The sequence below is a fragment of the Aplidium turbinatum genome, chromosome 10, assembly GCF_918807975.1.
Source record: "Aplidium turbinatum chromosome 10, kaAplTurb1.1, whole genome shotgun sequence".
In the NCBI taxonomy this organism is placed as follows: Eukaryota; Metazoa; Chordata; class Ascidiacea; order Aplousobranchia; family Polyclinidae; genus Aplidium; species Aplidium turbinatum.
Genome location: NC_137481.1, coordinates 6258794 through 6276571, shown reverse-complemented (window position 1 = coordinate 6276571; position 17778 = coordinate 6258794). Strand labels below are relative to the sequence as shown.

Here is a 17778-nt window from a genome sequence, read left to right as displayed (position 1 = left end):
TAAATAGATATATTACCACACTCTGAACACAAAAAGTACAAAAAACATCCAAACAAACGGCAGGGTTTTGTGGCGTGTTAACTACTGACATATAGCCTACTACGGTAGGCTACGTGATTTTCCATTCAGGCAAGTTTTAAACCTTTCAAGGTTTTGCCACCTTTTCCCGTTCATTAACGTGCTGGTAGGTCTATATCGATTTTTGTAGTTAGTATCTTTTTTAGAGCTTTGGTAGAGAGTTTGTCATGTTGAACCATAGGCATACGAAGCCGAGCAACGTAATCAAGTTTAACATATTTTTTGTCGCGGACGCGTTAATGAAAAAAAATAAAATGAATGATGATTTGAACTATCTTTTTCTGCGAGCTCAGAGTACCGGTACAGTAGCCTACAGCAAGTAGGATTTCGAGCAAAAAGCAAATTTCAATGATGTGGCTTCATATAAGAATGGTATCCTAGCAGTTTGTTATGTACAGTAAATTACTTGTGAAAAAGAAAGTTGGACATGAAATCGAAAGTTAAACTGTCACGTATTGTGACTTAGTACTCGCCCTTACTTTGTCAGTACATTCTTTTGCATATCTCTTACGGAGGCTCATTTGCCTTAAGCACTGTGTCAGATCTGCTTGTAAACTCTAGACAGAATTTGTTGTGTGCTATCGCCTTGCTTAATTTTTGCATGGTTGGTTTTGAATCTTTATTCTCAGTCTGACAAAGCCTTGATAGGTTATTTCTGGTACTTTTGCGTACGGAAAGAGGATCTTGAGGATGCCACCGATTTCATCCCCTGAAAAAGTCATCCCCCCAATGTTGTCCCTTGAAAACAGTGTTGCTAGATTTTCAACTTTTTTTGTTCATTTAAATGTAGGTAAAAAATAGGGTTGCTCAAAATAAACTTTTTCAAGTCAAAACAAAATTTTGCCACCTTTTTCCTCTTTTTTAGCAAACATCGAAAAATAAAGGCAGTGGCTATTTGACCGGCGCCGGTCTTTGAATCTAAAACACTATTTAACTGGTCATGACATCACTATATAGGCTCTTTTTCTCTTTCAAAGCAAAAGACGAGAAGCGCCTATATAAGTTCTAAATTTGACAACTTTATTCAACTCGATTCGTACCGCGTATGATATTTCTCCGGTTGCTATTCCAGAGGAAATGATTTCGATAATACCCGGAAGCGTTTCCTTTTTTTTATGTATTTTTTTTTTAACTAAATTTTGACCCGAAGTGCATTTTTTTAGTCAATTTTTAATTTGAGTTGTCTGCAGCTGTATTTTTTATGTCTTTTCAAATGTGAGTAATAAAGTTAGAGTTTTTATAATTTGCTGAAATTTGAGATTTTCTCTGGGTAGGCTATGGTAATTTTTCGTTCGTCATAAGAGGATGTGACCGTGTTTGCCGAGCGACGCATTACATACCATTACCATTTTTTTAAAAGAAGCATTGTATATAACTAACTTGTTGAGAGCAAAAATGTAATGCGTCGGTCGGCAAACACTGTCACATCCTCTAATGATGAACGAAAAATTACCGTATCCAGAGAAAATCTCAAATTCCAGCAAATTAAAAAAAGGCAGTGGCTATTTGACCGGCTCCGGTCTTTGAATCTGAAACACTATTTGACCGGTAATGACGTCACTGCATAAGCGCTTTTTTCTTTTTCTCTTTCAAAGCAAAAGACGAGAAGCGCCGACATAAGTTCTAAATTCAACACGTATACTTCAACTCAGTTCGTGGCGCGTAGGGTTCGTCTCCGGCTGCCAATCTAGAGGGGTGAGTTCGATACTATCCGGAAGCATTCTTTTTTTCATTTTTTTTTTTTATCTAAATTTTGACCCGAAGCGCATTTATGTGGTCAATTTTTAATTTGAGTAGCCTACTGTCCAAGTTAGTTAATAGTTCTCAAGTATAGTTCTCAAGTTAGTTATATACAATACTTCTTTTAAAAGAAATGATAATGGTAAAACCATTTTTTAAAGAAGTATTGTATATAACTAACTTGAGAGAAAAATGTAGGGTCGTTCGGCAACACACGTTCACTTATGACGATCGGAAAATTACCAAGAGAAATTCTCAAATTCCAGCAAATTAAAAAAACTCTAACATTATTAGTTACTCACATTTGAAAAGACATGAAAAATGGGCTGTAGGCTACTCAAATTAAAAATTGACCACAAAAATGCGCTTCGGGTCAAAATTTAGCCAAAAAAAATAAAAAAAAAGAATACTTCCGGATAGTATCGAACTCATCCCCTCTTGATTGGCAGCTAGAGACGTATCGCACGCGCCACAGACTGAGTTGAAGAATATGTGTTGAAGTTAGAACTTGTATCTGCGCTTCTCGTCTGTTGCTTTGAAAGAGAAAAAGAAAAAAGCGCTTATGTAGTGACGTCATGACCGGTCAAATAGTGTATCAGATTCAAAGACCGGAGCCGGTCAAATAGCCACTGCCTTAAAAAAACTCTAAGTTTATTACTTACATTTGAAAAGACATGAAAAATAGGGCTGTAGGCTACTCAAATTAAAAATTAATTAAAAAAATGCACTTTGGTTCAAAATTTAGTTAAAAAAAAAATAAAAAAAATAAACGCTTCTGGGTAGTATCGAACTAATTCCCTCTGGAACAGCAACCGGAGAAATATCATAAGCGCCACGGATCGATTTGAATAATGTAGTCAAATTTAGAACTCATATAGGCGCTTCTCGTCTTTTGCTTTGAAAAAGAAAAAGAAAAAAAGTGCCTATATCGTGACGTCATGACCGGTTAAATAATGTTTCAGATTCAAAGACCGGCGCCGGTCAAATAGCCACTGCCAAAAATAAAACAATTAGCCTAGAAATTAAGTTTTATTTTTGAGAATTTAATAGAACAAAATCCGGAACTTTTAAAAATGGTAGCCTACCGTACCAAATTGGTTGTTTTTTGTTTGAACGACATGGACATTGACGCTGCAGCTAATATGCAACAGCCCGCTGCCGCATATAAAGTCTAATCAGCAGTGAGTTTCATAATCACTCACCGGGGACGACGCGGCATTGACGCTCAAGCTGAAATCCAACAGCCTGTCACATATGAAGCTTTTTCTGGTGGCGTAAATGATTGCGCGTCCCGATGTATGAGGGGACGACATCGTGGCCACCCGGTTTGTGATACATGGCCGGTTACAGAGATTGACAGGGTAAAGTTTCTGATTGTTAAAATTTTTTTGCCGGAGAATTATTCCGAGGGATTTGTAGTATAGGGATGACCAACTCGGCTGGATGTCTGACAAGCGGAGTGTAAAAGTGTTGCCAAATATTTTTTACATTTTTAGAAAAACTAATTTTTTGGAAATTTTAAAGAGCAGTGGTCGCCCAAAGCTTGTCCGTTTAAAACTAACCTGAAGTTTAAAGTTGCACAAAATTAAGTTAAAGTACGGTAGTTTGTAGAACTGCAACAACTACACTCAGCCCTCGAAACTAGCTTCCATCTACGACAGCAAAAACATTGCCGTCGCCAAATCAACAAACCTTGGTTGCGACGGTAATTGCCGTATGCTTTAATCAAAAAAAATTTTACGCGCTTCTTCTTCATCGTATGTCACAAGGCGGTAGCCCAAAGCATCACGCACGCTATTTTATACACGGACAATGCTCTTGTGAACTGTAAAAAGTTTGCAACCTTATAAATACTGGCTTAATTGTTACGCAAAAGTTATTCTTTCATCAAATGCTTATTTTTGACCGGTGTCGTTGCTAATATAAAAAGTGGTACAAAATTGGATAAATGGTTCTTCGGCAGTAAAGAAAAGTAATGCTTTCGATCATATGGCATCGCGCGTTCATGAACGGGCAGTTTTGCGTCTTCAAGTATTCCAGTGACGACGTGACAACCTCATCCTCCAATGATTCCGATTCTGACTAGTTCTTTATCCAACAGACTTTGTGTTGCTCGCAGTATCCTAATTGTGCCGAAATTATGTTAGTGTACTGTATACGTAAATCGAGGCAATCTTCTCGCAGGGAGCTGTTGATTTGTTATCGGTACCTAATTGAGCAATTAACGTTATTTCATGATAATTTAACGTCGCTAGATGTCGAATTAATGTAAAACAAACGTAAATTTCTTATTGGGCATTGTTGTTACACGATATAGCTCGCCTGGAAAATTAAATCGATTTGTGCTGACTCGAACGTTGAACCAACCCAAAATTAACTTACTTTCCCCCCCCCCCAATGAGTTATAACGTGAATCACCGTAACAGCCTGCGTATCCTGTTGATTGCTTTATCGCTACTTTTGGTATTATTACATCACAACAAATCAAACAGTGCGGTCGTGATAGACTATTCGATTATGTTTTTCTCTGCTCGTTTTACATGTTTTGGTACAATTTTTTCGTAATAAACGTTCACAGCAATTGCCGGGGCAATTTCAATTTTTGCTGATAGGCTTTGTGAACGTTTTTGCAAAGTAAAAATATGCTAGTTTTGAAGACTGTGTGAGTGTTCACAGCAAGTAAAATAGTCCGAGGTGAGGTCTTGGTGCGATGTTTCTGCTGATTAAACTCATGCTGCGAGTAAATCAAACAGGAAGAAATTTTGAACAATTTTTGTCTGAATTAAATACTCATTTTGCGACGGCGTTTTTATTGCCGTAGCAGAATAGCCATTATGACGTTTGCGGCGGCATTTACCACGGCAATTGCCGTGTGCCGCCGCTAATTTCGAGGACTGTACACTAGGCTGGCGCAAAATCTCCAAAAAAAAGTTTTTTTCTTTTTAATTTTTCGTCAGTTTGGAATATTGTTCCTTTTGGTAAATGTATCTCCTACACCAAATTTTACAAAAAAATATTAACGTTTGACCCTGGTTCACCTCGTTTGAATTTTTTCAAAATATCGAATTTTTGCTTATCCCTGAAACTGCTCACTCGCTATCTTCTAATGCACTCTAGCATCTTAATGGACACAATAAGAGGCAGTAACACAAACTTGTAGCAAGCAAAGTAGTTTAATTAGCAATTCCATGAACACTGACACATGTATTACTCTCAAAATGTCGAATTCTACCACATTTCAGACATGAGTTTCTTTGTGCACTCTTCACGTAGTAAATATCTACTGCTTTCAGTTTCTTGAATCATTTGACGATGTTTATCGATTTTCACAGGCCAACAAAACTTTTTTTATATAAAGACATGTGAGAGTCATTTTAAGGTATTTCGAGGCCCCTGATTCTAAAAATGCACTAAGTTTTCTCGAATTGGCTTTAGTTTTTGAGTTATAGCAAAAACATTTTTTTCGCAATTTTGAGCCCCTATAGATTTAACGTCGTGTCGTTTACTACATAGACAAAAACTGGAAGTAATCCCAGACACATTTCTGAGTTGTATAAACGCTATTTGGAACCAATCACGTTGATTACAACCCAAACAAACAGCTATTTAACGTTTACTGGCCTAGTAACAATCAAAATATGATGCAAAGTAAGCCTGAGGATACAAGATGTAGAATATATAACTTGCGTTTTGCATTAATATATTTGTTGATTTCAACAGTCTCAGACTTACTAAGTATAAGCTACTAAGTACAAACAAAATGCATACATTGTTTTGCTTAACAAACTAGACAAATAAACAAAACAAAGCTATCGATGAACAAACGCAACTCTTTATTATGATTGGCCTACTGAGCAACACCCATCAAGGTACGAAGGCCATTTATATAATTACAGAATACAAAGTTATGTTCTTCAGTAAAGTAGCTGCATTTATCCTTGCTGCGGAAGAACGTAATCTTGGCCTTGGAGTCAAGAATGCCATGTTGATCGAGATGAGGAGCCAAGATTGCAGCTACCACTTTTGATAACTAAATCTTTAACTACTACAGTAGGTGGTAGAAATGGTTTTGAGAAAAAAACTTGACCTTGCTCCAAAACATTACTGAAGGTATTGAGGTTACTCTCAGTCATGCCCGTTTTCCTATTGCTTCAAGCAAATCACCACTTGAAACTATAAAGAGGGCAAACAAAAAACAGAAATAGCAACGTCCATGCAATGACTGCCTTGCACACTCCATGTAAACATGATGTTCCAACTTCCTTCGAACATCCTCACCGTGCAGAAGTATCAATTTTCATGGTGATTCCACGGCTCTCTTTATGTCATGGCACTCTGAACTTCTTAGCCTTGACCCCAGAAACGGGTTTGAGTGCAATGTTTGCATACTTTAGGAGGAACCCAGGACTTATCTTGATCACCCAGCTTCATGTCAAAGTAATAATAATAATGCTTGTTTTTATATAGCGCTGTATCTATCGCAAAATGTGTTGGTCCTCTGCGTTGCTTCATGCAGCAAAATATATCTGGGTTGTTTGTACAGCATCCTACTTGTCAAAGGCATATTTTATTAGCCTATATGCCATTTATTTAGCCTATAGACCAGAAAAAAACTTCTTGCAGCAAAGACTTGGCCTTAGCAAAGGCTTGGAATAAAACTTCATTTGTACAAGTATCCATTTCAGTAGGCCTTCCTTTTCAATATAAAGCTGCATTCATAAACACATGACTTTCGGGATATTTTTCTTGTGATGTAGGCCTACTGATTCACAACTGTTTTCATTGAGTATTTATGTCTCCCTTACGTTAAACACAGTTCATTTCAACCTTTGCTTGCGTTTTGAACTTTCGTGCAATATGAACCAATTGAACTAGACAAGTGCAATTATGACATCATAATGGTAAACAGGGCTGAAAATGAGTAATTTGCTAATTGAATGCTTTTGAGAAACGCTTTCAAAAATATTTTCATTGTCAAATATCTCGAAAACTAGAGGCAATTCGAAAAAACTAAGTGCATTTTCGGAATCAGGGGCCCTGAAATACTCTAAAATGACTCTCATCTTTTATGCCAAATTTTTTTGTTGGTCTACGACGTTATAGATTCACTGACTGCGAAAAGGCTGTAAAATCAACTAAAATGACACTAAAAGCATGCACTATTAGTGACTCTCAGACTTGGAGTAGGGTGAAGATGTTCCACGTGGAAGTTAACAGAGGAAGTGACGTCAAAATCACGTGGTCAAATTTTGAGAAATCCTCTCTTGAGATACTTCTAAACCACTTCGAAATTTACTAATTTTTCAGAAAAACTCAGAATTTCTCCTTGGGTGAACCAGGGTCAAAGGTCAAAACCCAACAAAAATTTTTGGTTTACAAATATCAGTGAGCAAAATGGAACATTATTCCAAACTGACAAAAATTTTAAAGAACATCAAGGAAAATGAGCCACCCTACTGTACACTACACAACTTTGTGTTACTTTGCAATAAGAATGTGCTGAATTTATGTACAAGACTTACCGTACCGTATTTTACGGACCATATAGCGCACCCGATGACATCATCCTTTTTGCACAGTCAGAAGGTACTCTGCAACCTGGGTTTTTTTTTTCGCTGAGACTTTTCGGTCATTTGTCCCAAATGGTTTGAAAAAATTCGGTCAATTTTATTTATTTTGGTCATTTTTGGTCATATATAGTCAATTGACTATATATTTTTTTGGACATTTTGACCAAATTGATTATATTTTTTTCGGACATTTTGCTAAAAAATCGGTCAATGACCGATAAATGACCTAAAAAAAAAACCCAGTCTGCAACAATTGCTTGAGGAACTGAATCGAGAAGGGAAACGAGATGGAATGAAGATGAACAAGAAAAAGACAAAAATAATGTGTAACGAGATAGCAGGGAAACAACCAAGGACGGGTATTTTGATAGATGGAGGAAAGATAGAGGAGGTTGATCAATACAAATATCTAGGAAAAATGATAACGCCAGGAAACGACATGGAAACTGAGATCACCCAAAGGAGAACATCAGGCTGGAGAAGATTTGGTCAATATAACACTTTTTTAAAGAGCAAGAATATTCCAATTAGCTTAAAACAAAAAATCATGGACACAGTAATATTGCCAACATTAACATACGGAGCAGAAACATGGTCACTCACAAAACAACAAACAAGAAAACTGGCAGCAGCACAAAGGAACATGGAAAGAATAATATTGAACATAAATAGAAAAGACAAGATTAGAAATGAAGTTATCAGAAACAAAACTTGTATCAAAGATGTCATAGAAACAGCAACAAACCTAAAGTGGCAATGGGCGGGACATGTAGCAAGAATGAAAGACAACAGATGGGCCAGGATAACCACAGAATGGACACCAAGATATGCAAGAAGAACTAGAGGGAGACCAAAAAGAAGATGGCGAGATGACATAGAAGAAAAGGTTGGCATCACCTGGATGAGAACAGCAAAAGACAGAATGGTGTGGAAACATATGTGGAGGCCATCTGCCAGCAGTGGCATGACCGGCTGATGATGATGATGATGATGATAGCGCACCCGATTTAAAGGCGCACTGTCAATAATTGCTTTGATTAGTTTTTTGTTCATACATATGGCGCACAGGGGCATAGAATGCAACGTATTTTAAGGAGTATGGGTTACCGTATAACCCTAGTACAATAAGCAAAAGAAAAAATAGGCCTAATGAATATCACAGAACTTTGCTAGTTGCTTTTACCGTAGTTTATTGTGTAAGACGGTGGTTTATTTATATAATAATAGTATCGGTACTGGTTTTGAGTGTAGGCAATAAAGGGGTCTGCTACTATTCGGTGAGTCCGATTCGGTGAGTCTGATTCGGTGAGTTCCTAACCTCTAACCCCTAACCCTAACACGGCAATCACCGGCGCCAAGTCCCGGGCGGGCGGGCCGCGCCCGCCGGACATTTCAGGAATTTAAAAAAAAATTAATGCAATTTAAGTCCCAAAATTTCTGTAACCATCTGCCACCTTCTGATCCTAGCCTACTTACCTTATTCGCAGGGTTTTGTCGCCATATGATAGCCCCTACTAGACCTACTAATTAAGCTATTAGTTTTCGTCAATTATTGCCATTTGTAACATTCATGCAACGTTAAACAACGTTGATTCGCCGTTAAGCGAGCAAAAGTGTCCGGCCGCGCCGTTTGTCTCCACTCTGCCACTCGCAGCCCAGTGCTATAAATCAAATAAATTGCGCAAACATGCGAGGAACTTCATTTGCGGCAAAAGTCTGACCTCAATTTCCACTGCTTTTACATCGTTTTAACATCGCCAGATGTTTTATCGTTGTAAAAACTGTAGCATTGTTCTTCAAAGGAGTAATTTTCTCTCAAAAGACGTTATCAATTAACTCTGCTGCCAAAATGCTCTATTTTGTCATCTCAATCATCACAGTTGCGTCTGTTACGTCACTGATAAGAAATGTGCACACCTGTTGGTTTGGCCGGATGAAACCGTTGGCTGTCATTAGTTGCAATTCAGCTCCTTCGTTATATAACTGTTCTAATTGTAGATTCAATGTAAGCTCGGTTCAATAGCGCAGTTTATCGCTAAATGGCTTCTCGGGAGCTGAATTGCCGTGAAATCGCTTCTGCGTTGCATTACAACATCTTGTTTCTTATCTGTGCGCCCGCTAGGAGCGACTAACTCACCGATGCATTGTGTGTGTGTTATCGTGTTGTATCAACAATAGTAATGTAATTATGGAACTAGTACAGTATTGCAGTTTTCGTCCCGCAACCCGCACATACCAATCACAAAAAATATGCGGAACTGAATTACCAGGACCAGACGTTGTTGCGTACCAATTACATTTATTACTTGTTTCCAAATCGTGTTAGAGGAGACATATACTTAAATGTAAAACTAGGCTAGCCCAACAACCTCGCAAAATCGCCCTTTTGAAAAACACACAAAATAACCTTCATGATGTGACAGCGTGTTCGCCCGCCCAGCTATTTTGAAAACTCGGCGCCTATGACGGCAATGATAATTAGGCTACGGTACCTAATAATTTAAAAAAAAAATTGAAAAAATCCCCCGTTAAAGGATCGGACTCACCGAATCGGACTCACCGAATTGGACTCACCGAAACAGACCATTCCGCAATAAAGCACTACTTGATCCATACATTAGGCACACAATCAATTTATGAGGAAAAAAAGGATTTAAATTGCGCCTTATTGTGTTTAAAATACAGTAAATAAAACTTGCTGGGTTAAAAGCAGGGAGTCGAACCGTTTGATTTTTCCGGTTCGGGTCCGGTTCTGGTTCAAAGATTGTTGCAAAATTTGGTTCAGTTCGGGTTCGAAGAAACTTAAAACCGGTTTTATAAGTTCCGGTTCGGGTCCGATAAAATTAGGCCTAGGCCTACTATTGCCCAACTACTAACTAGCCCAATTGGGCGTGAAAACCTCAAGATTGGCAACACTGATCTCAACACTACTTTGCTCAATTAACTTGCCTTTGTTGTTTGTTGCACAAGTTACAATCAAACTATATTGTCTATGATGTCACAGAACAGAAGTTGCTTACCTCAAAAATTCCTCTCCAAAGCATCGATGATAGGATGATAGTGGATCTTGTGTTACGGAATAGGCTATAATTCATCCGTACAATGTGGCCTCCAAGATAACAACATGCTACGTACAACTTCACTTACCACAATGCGAACAATGACGTAATGCTGGAGTGAACCGCTTTTTTCAACCGGTTCGAGTTCGGTTAGGGTTTAAGCTAACTCAAATTTTCGGTTCAGTTCCGGTTAAGGTTCAGACAAAATCGCACCAAAACCGGTTTACAAAAATCCGGTTCGGGTTCGGTTTGACTCCCTGGTTAAAAGTATACATTACTAACCATTCAAAAACAAAAAAAAAATGAGAAAATTAAAATACACCTCAGGAATAAAAAGCTTCATGTTTTAAGTGTTGAAGCTGGCAATTATTTTTCAAGTAATATATGTTATGCACCAGAGAGGTTAAATTTGCCAAAAATATGGTAGTTTGATATTATAAGTGAACAATAAAATTGCTTTGGATTAGTATTAAAATAATTATTTACAGGCGAGTTTTGGGCAACTACTACTTTAAAAATGCCAAAATAGACAGAAAAAGTGGGCTTTAGTCCTATGACTACAAGCAATGCTGACTGTGATTACTAAATAAAGTATTTAGACAGATGTCACTTTCTTTGTGTCACGATAATTTTATTTTTCTGTCATAGCAAAAATTTACTGAGATAATCCATTATAATAGCATAATTTTGGTAGAGCTAGAATGTTTTAAGTTTGCAAATCAAGTCATGGAAAACGCTTTTTCTGGAGTACACAGTCCACCACTTGATGTTAGTAGCTTGTCTATTAAAAATACCTTCAATACTCCTACAAATCAAGCATCTCAAACAAGCCGTCAACAACAGTGTCAGTATGATCACATGGAAACAGATGTCATGTTACCAACCAAGTTTTCAGGGATTTCTTCAGTTTCATCTATGTTTTGTCAATCTCCATGGCTGCCTGCATCTAAGGGAGATATAAAAAAACTTGCCCAAACTCGTTTTGTAAATTCTTCCCCGAAAAGTTACCGCTTAATGCCAGCTTCCGTGGAAAGTTCTGAAGCAGATCGTACCAGTTTTGTTGAGAAAGCTTTTCATAAATTTTTACTTCCCGTTACTTATTTTCTTGAAGTCGCTAAGCTATGGGAACTGTCAAATCGTAGTGAATTAGAATGCACTTTTACTCTTGCCAAAACAGAAAATGTGAAAACAACCTCTTCTTCGCAAACTACACTAGAAGATAATTGCCGGCCTATATGTCATTCAAAGGCAGTTTCACAAATCGTATCTTCCAAAGACTTATCCTTGTCTGATAAAATCAATGTTGAAGGTGAACTCATGCAAAGTGTCAATCGATTTCTGCAATCTTGCTTAAAACGAGATCAGTCCTGTTTCAATCAAGGTAATGTCCAATTTTCCAATACAATTTCCAGTTTTAATTTTATTAGCCCATTGCTCATGCAGTCATGCTTATTCCAACTTTTTATTTTTTCACCAATTGTTTTAGTTTTAAAAAAAGTATGTAATATACTGATAGCATTAATTTGGAATGGCCCGTTTCGGTGAGTCCGATTTGGTGAGTCTGATTTGGTGAGTCCGATCCCTTAACGGGGGATTTTTTCAATTTTTTTTAAAATTATTGGGTACCGTAGCCTAATTATCATTGTCGTTTTAGGGTTAGGATTAGAGGTTAGGAACTCACCGAATCGGACTCACCGAATACTAGCAGACCCCATTAATTGGAGTGCAAAATCTTTATTCACAAGGTTAACATGCATTTTTATGCTGAAAAAGCATTTTCAGTGCTGCATGCTTGTAGAATGTACATTTTACAAATGTACAACAACCTTGGAGTAAATGGTACTACTACTTATATTAAAGTTAGTCTTTTTAACAAATTTTTGGTATTGTTTTTATGTGTCATGTTTTTACCTACTCACACTGATATTGCACACTGGTTACGTCACGTTATTTAATCACACTGGTTAGTCACACTGGTTACGTTATTTAACGTCTGCAGACGTTAAATCAATATAAAAATGACTGATTTTGCTTCCTGGGACATAGCAAAAATCTACCATTTTGCGTCGATTCAATGGCATCAGATGTTAAATGCGGGTCTGCTACTATTCGATGAGTCCGATTCGGTGAGAGCCTTTTTCGGTGAGAGCCCTATTCGGTGATTTTTTTGAATTTTTTTTTGAAAATTATCGGGTACCGTAGCCTAATTAAAACCCCTATCCCCAAAACCTCAAAACCAAACCCCCAAAAACCCCTATCCCCTAACCCCTATAACGGCAATGATAATTAGGCTACGGCACGCAATAATTTAAAAAAAAAAACTCAGCGAATAGGGCTCTCACCGAAAAAGGCTCTCTCCGAATAGGGAACTCACCGAATCGGACTCACCGAATCGGGTCATTCCGGTTAAATGCACCCAAAAACAACATAATTTGCTATGTAGACACAGCGTGCGTTTAGCTTAATGCGCTTGCAAACAGACTCGATGTCGCTTTCGAAAGTCGAAACCTCTGCAGTGAATTGTCGTGGCAGTGAATCGCTCGCTGTGAAAATGAACTTGAAGTCTGGGCTCGAGGTAACCACTAACCAACGCAACAAGGGCTGGTACAAACCGCATTGCGCACACGCGGCATAATCAACGCAGCAACGGACTCGCGCAAACTGCATGGCGCACACACGACCGTTGCCATAGAAACCCGATCAAAGGCAGGAATATGCTCATTATTTGTTTTATCTGCAACACGAAAACGGGCGTTTTATAGCGAATTGAAAGCAGGTCTGTCATAAGTTGCGATATTATAGAGAAAAGGGAGCAATGTCAAGTCGAAAACTTAATCAAACGTCTCTCTGTAACTATTTTTCAAGGGCTGTTTACGGATGTCAGCAACTTTTAAATTTATTAAAGGTGACGTGCTGTTGAATTGATGTAAACATGAATGATTTTGCTTTCAACAGGTATATTTTCAAGCGTATGATCAAGTTAGTATTTTCATTCCATTTACAGTATATCTTTTATTAAACCTTTTCGTCTCTTGTTTCATGCTAATAAATCTAGTTCGTTGCTTAACTTTATGTTGTGCTTAACTTAAAGAGTCGCAGTCCATCAACCGCTAGCCAACGCAGAAGCATAGCATGTGTTTTGGTCGAGTTTTGTTTATAATAATTAACGGTAGGTCGAACGTAGCGATAACTCCGAGTGTGGCAATAAAAGCAATCCTAGTGTGACGACATGATTACGTCATCCATCTGCGTGACATTTTGCTGAATTTACGTTGCTGCTGATGAAACACGCTTTCGCCCCCACCGCCAAAAAATAGTTAGGCGCCTATATATACATGTTATTAATGCTGGTGTCTCTTTTTCTCTTTATTTATTTTTCTTTATCTTGCTTCAAAGAAGTATGATCTTCGTATTGAAACATCGAGTTGACCAGTTGTCTGCAGCGAATCCTCCACTTCTCTCTATTGTTGGCATTTTCAATTTTTACATTTTCTTTTCCTTACATTGTGTTTTCCCATGTTTCCTTTAATATTCTCTTTCTAATTTTTCCCATTACTACTTTATTTCAAACTTGCTTTGTTAAATTAGTCTCATTCATTCGTTCAAGGTGCCCAACCTAATGCTAGTGTGAAATACAAATTTCACAAAAATGTGCTATTTTTATATGCACAGGTATTTCAGATATTTCCAATGATGTTGGAAGTGAAACCAGGAGATATCTTTCTCAAATTGTGACTTTAATGAATAAGAAGTTTGCCATCAAGTTGCAAAATGGACTTCACAAACAGTCTGGGTGCATTGAGTCTCGAAAACGACCCATTTCCTCTGAGGAGGAATGTTCTCGAAAACGAATGAAAGAAACATCAAGGGTGAACGTTTTCACGATGCTGTCTGCAGAGCAAGTCGAAAGTGACAAAGAACAGTTTTTAATCATTCACATCCCAACCTCACAGAAAAAATCCAACAATGCGAATGGATCTATTGTTGAAACTGCCTCTCCTGATGATGAAGGTCAGTTTGTGTCATATAAATAAGCATATTTCCTGGAGTTGTAGTTGTTGCTCTTAATGTGTTACGTGCACTGTTATAAAGTACACTATTATAACATTTTACATTACTCTTCTTGAATATTGCTATCACTGTATTTTTAAGAATTGAGTTTGTTACAACTATGACTTGTAAACCGTAGTCATTTTTGCTTAGATTCACCTAAAGGATTACACCACAAATGCTTTTACTGCCCCCTGAGCTTTGATGAGAAGACTATCTGTGCGAGACACATGCTATCCCACTTAACAAGTGACATTAATTGTGGCTCATTTGCAAAAAAAAGTTGATGGAATTATGTCTTGTTGTATTATTGTTTTTATATTTTTTCTTTGAGTCTGTGGTGCTACACCGATTACCTATGGAAGTTATTGACGATCTGATGTTCATAGTGGATAAATGCATAGTACAACATTGTACTACATGACCTGTTTCATTCTTTTGCAGTGACGTAAAAAGTTACCTTACGCACATGAATCTTTCTCATTCATTCTCAGTACCTTATAGGCTATGCTTGCTTCCAGTAGAAAGTGTTGATTTTAGAAAGAGTTACTCAATTTTATATATTTAAGCGTTCAGTTCAACAAGTCATAATAGTAAATACGACTGTAGTGATTCCTCTCCAGAGCAGCTTTCCTTGCCTGTCGAGTGTCGAGTCCACCTGTCCGATCGAGAATATTGTCAATCTACTCTATTTATCTTTCATGTTTTTCTCTTTCCTAAACCTCTCCTAGGATTGTAGCCAAAACTAAGCTATCTTTGTTTTTCCAGTGGCCGTATTTGCAGCGCTTCCTCTCTTTAATGTTGGTGAGCCTCCCCTCACTCTCCCAGATTCCGATCATTTCTCACCCATTCATTTATGCGTCTCTCAATCCAACTGACTCTTAGAGCTCGTCTCCAGGGCCAGATTTCAATGATTCTTGTCCGTCTTGCCTATGAGGCTTCTTGCTACTTTCAATAATTTAATCAATATGAACTCAGCGATCAACATCTTCCAGTCTTTCAGCTTATGGTTTGCAGCATTGCAAGTTCTATAATATAGAAGAAAATGACTAAAAACAAAGTTTGGTTACTACTGGCTTAGAGACTTGTGGCTGTTTGTTGTCGTTTTGTTTTTCACGAATTTTGATGCAAAAAGCAATTAAAAATGTTGACTGAAATTTTTTTTTTATAAAATTAATACAATTTTGGTAAAGAGGTTAGGCCTACTTAATTAAACTAAGAATGATACCCGGCAACACGGTAGATGCCAAGTTGCGTTTAGGCAACAAATCGCATTGATATTTTGCAAATCGTGTCTTTTGTGACAAATTTTATTGAAGCAACGAATGATCGCTCAAGACGGAGCGATTTGACTCGATGTTCATCAATTGTTTATTGTTTGCTTTCAATTTCATCTCATTTTCCGTATAAAAAAACACTTTGTCACCTTTTGTAAATCATTGTCGAAAATCTTAACCATGATCAATTAATCATTGATCACACTTCCGCTTGGGAAATTTACTCTGGAACTAGTATGATGAGCTCTTCAATGAGCAGTGATCATATATCGTTTGACGCCATTATTTTGCCTTTAACATTTTTGTCAACCTATAAAACGTAATCAATAGCGGAACTAGGGTGGCTTAGGTTATATTCCCCAACCGCCAAAATCAAGAAAAGCATGTGATTTTTCTCCGTTTTTTTTTCAACATTTTCTTATTCACTTTGTTTTTATAGCTCACTCAAGTGCCAAATAATTATTTGACTTTTTTCATACATCATCAACCATTTGTCCCTTTGTTTAGTAGCCTAGATGAGACCTGACGCTGACGTTTGTTTCTGCTAACAATGGTTCTCCAGTTATTGCAGCCCTTTTACATGCTTCCCAGTTGTTAATTCTATTCAGGTTCCTCACATAGATGTTCTCACCAACTCTAGCGTCTCCTTTTAGTCTCCCAATTACCCTTTCCTGGACAAAGATTGTTTTTGCCCTTAGCCTTCTGGAGCCTTGTCATCAGACATAAGCTACGCTCCACAGGCCCATCAGATTTGTAGACCTACAGATCCAAGATTTTTAGGATCTTGATTCGAGCCACTTTTACTTTTTGAGATTCGGGTTTTACTTTTGAAAATTTATTAAGAGTGTTATAAGTTAGCTAGGCCTACTGCATGACAGTTAACACCTATTTATACTTTTGCTGAAAAATGTTTATAAAACATTCTTCTTTGAAGGAATTGACGTAAGTTAGTAGCGCACACAAACGTTTATGAAAAAATTTTTTTAAGGTTTAGACTTGAAAAAAAACTATTGATTTGTTTTCTTAATGATTGCTTTCTGTGTTAGGTAGATCGCCCATTTGAGGAAGTGTCATAGTACCAGATCGCCTTTTCCAGTTAGCCTAGTTTTTCCCACTTTTGATCAAACGTTCAATTAAGTTTTTTTTTTTTTTTTGACCATCACAACGAAAAACAATATAGGCTACATGTCAAAAATAGCAGAGGTCTAGAAAAAGGTAGAAGCGACGAAACGCGAACGTTACCTTACCTATCACGTGCTTGATACCGAAGCAGTGTAGGCTAATTAGTTTAAAATATGGTACGGTTACAAAATTAACACCTAAAGAATTTTAAAATTAAGAAAAACGAAGACAAATAAAACTTTCAAAATAAAACACAGATGAAAAGAAGACATGTTGCCTCCTTTGAAATTCTTCTGTTGAATTTCAAAGGAAGAATTTCTAAGGTCCTGGCTTAACAACCACTAGGCTACCAATCATTTGCTGTTTAAATTAACATGTACTCTAAAAGGTCGTCGTTAATATTACAGTGTTCACATTGTTCTCAAATTTATTGATGCTTTTGTATCTGCTTTACGCGGATCCTCGATTGACTTTACGTTGATACGGGTTTAAAGTAATCGCCCTTTTTTTTTTAATAACACAAACATGATGGATTTCTCGAGAACAGATCAGCAGCATATTAGAGCAGTGGGGAGCGCTGGTTTTGCATTTTCAGTCTCAATGTAAGACTGGCAAGGTTGATGGTGCAAAACGGATTTATGATGCACTTCTTAATCGTGGAACAAAGCATAGGCCATTAGACCATTAAAAACAAGTTTAAACCCTACCTGAAGTATAATATAGGCTATCAAGCTTTTCAGAGTAGAAAATTCTGTACACAACTGGTTTCAACCACGTTGTAAACAGCCATTGTTACGTCGTTTGCATCTGCAAACTGTCATTTGCAAAAAATGGAAAAATTGGAATTTGTGTTTATGTTGCATTTTTGGTCCATAGTGCTAG

General features: G+C 37.4%; 3 protein-coding genes across 3 annotated transcripts in view; 2 read left to right on the top strand and 1 right to left on the bottom strand.

Moving 5' to 3' along the window:
- The window catches only part of LOC145778864 (WD repeat-containing protein 37-like), a 103614-nt gene that overhangs the window by 59375 nt on the left and 26461 nt on the right, over positions 1-17778 (bottom strand). The window lies entirely within an intron of this gene.
- Positions 1-17778, top strand: part of LOC145778863 (60S ribosomal export protein NMD3-like) — a 145613-nt gene that overhangs the window by 117064 nt on the left and 10771 nt on the right. The window lies entirely within an intron of this gene.
- Positions 11102-16751, top strand: LOC145778508 (uncharacterized). Its single transcript, XM_082590003.1, has 3 exons — positions 11102-11828; positions 14120-14458; positions 14651-16751. Exons 1-3 carry the CDS (start codon positions 11174-11176, stop codon positions 14782-14784), a joined length of 1128 nt encoding a protein of 375 aa, XP_082446129.1. The 5' UTR covers positions 11102-11173; the 3' UTR covers positions 14785-16751.

Coding starts and splice junctions, on each gene's coding strand:
- LOC145778508 (XM_082590003.1), top strand. CDS start 11,174: ATGGAAAACGCTTTTTCTGGAGTACACAGTCCACCACTTGATGTTAGT. Junction 11,829..14,119: donor TCAGTCCTGTTTCAATCAAG/GTAATGTCCAAT, acceptor TTATATGCACAG/GTATTTCAGATATTTCCAAT. Junction 14,459..14,650: donor TGCCTCTCCTGATGATGAAG/GTCAGTTTGTGT, acceptor ATTTTTGCTTAG/ATTCACCTAAAGGATTACAC.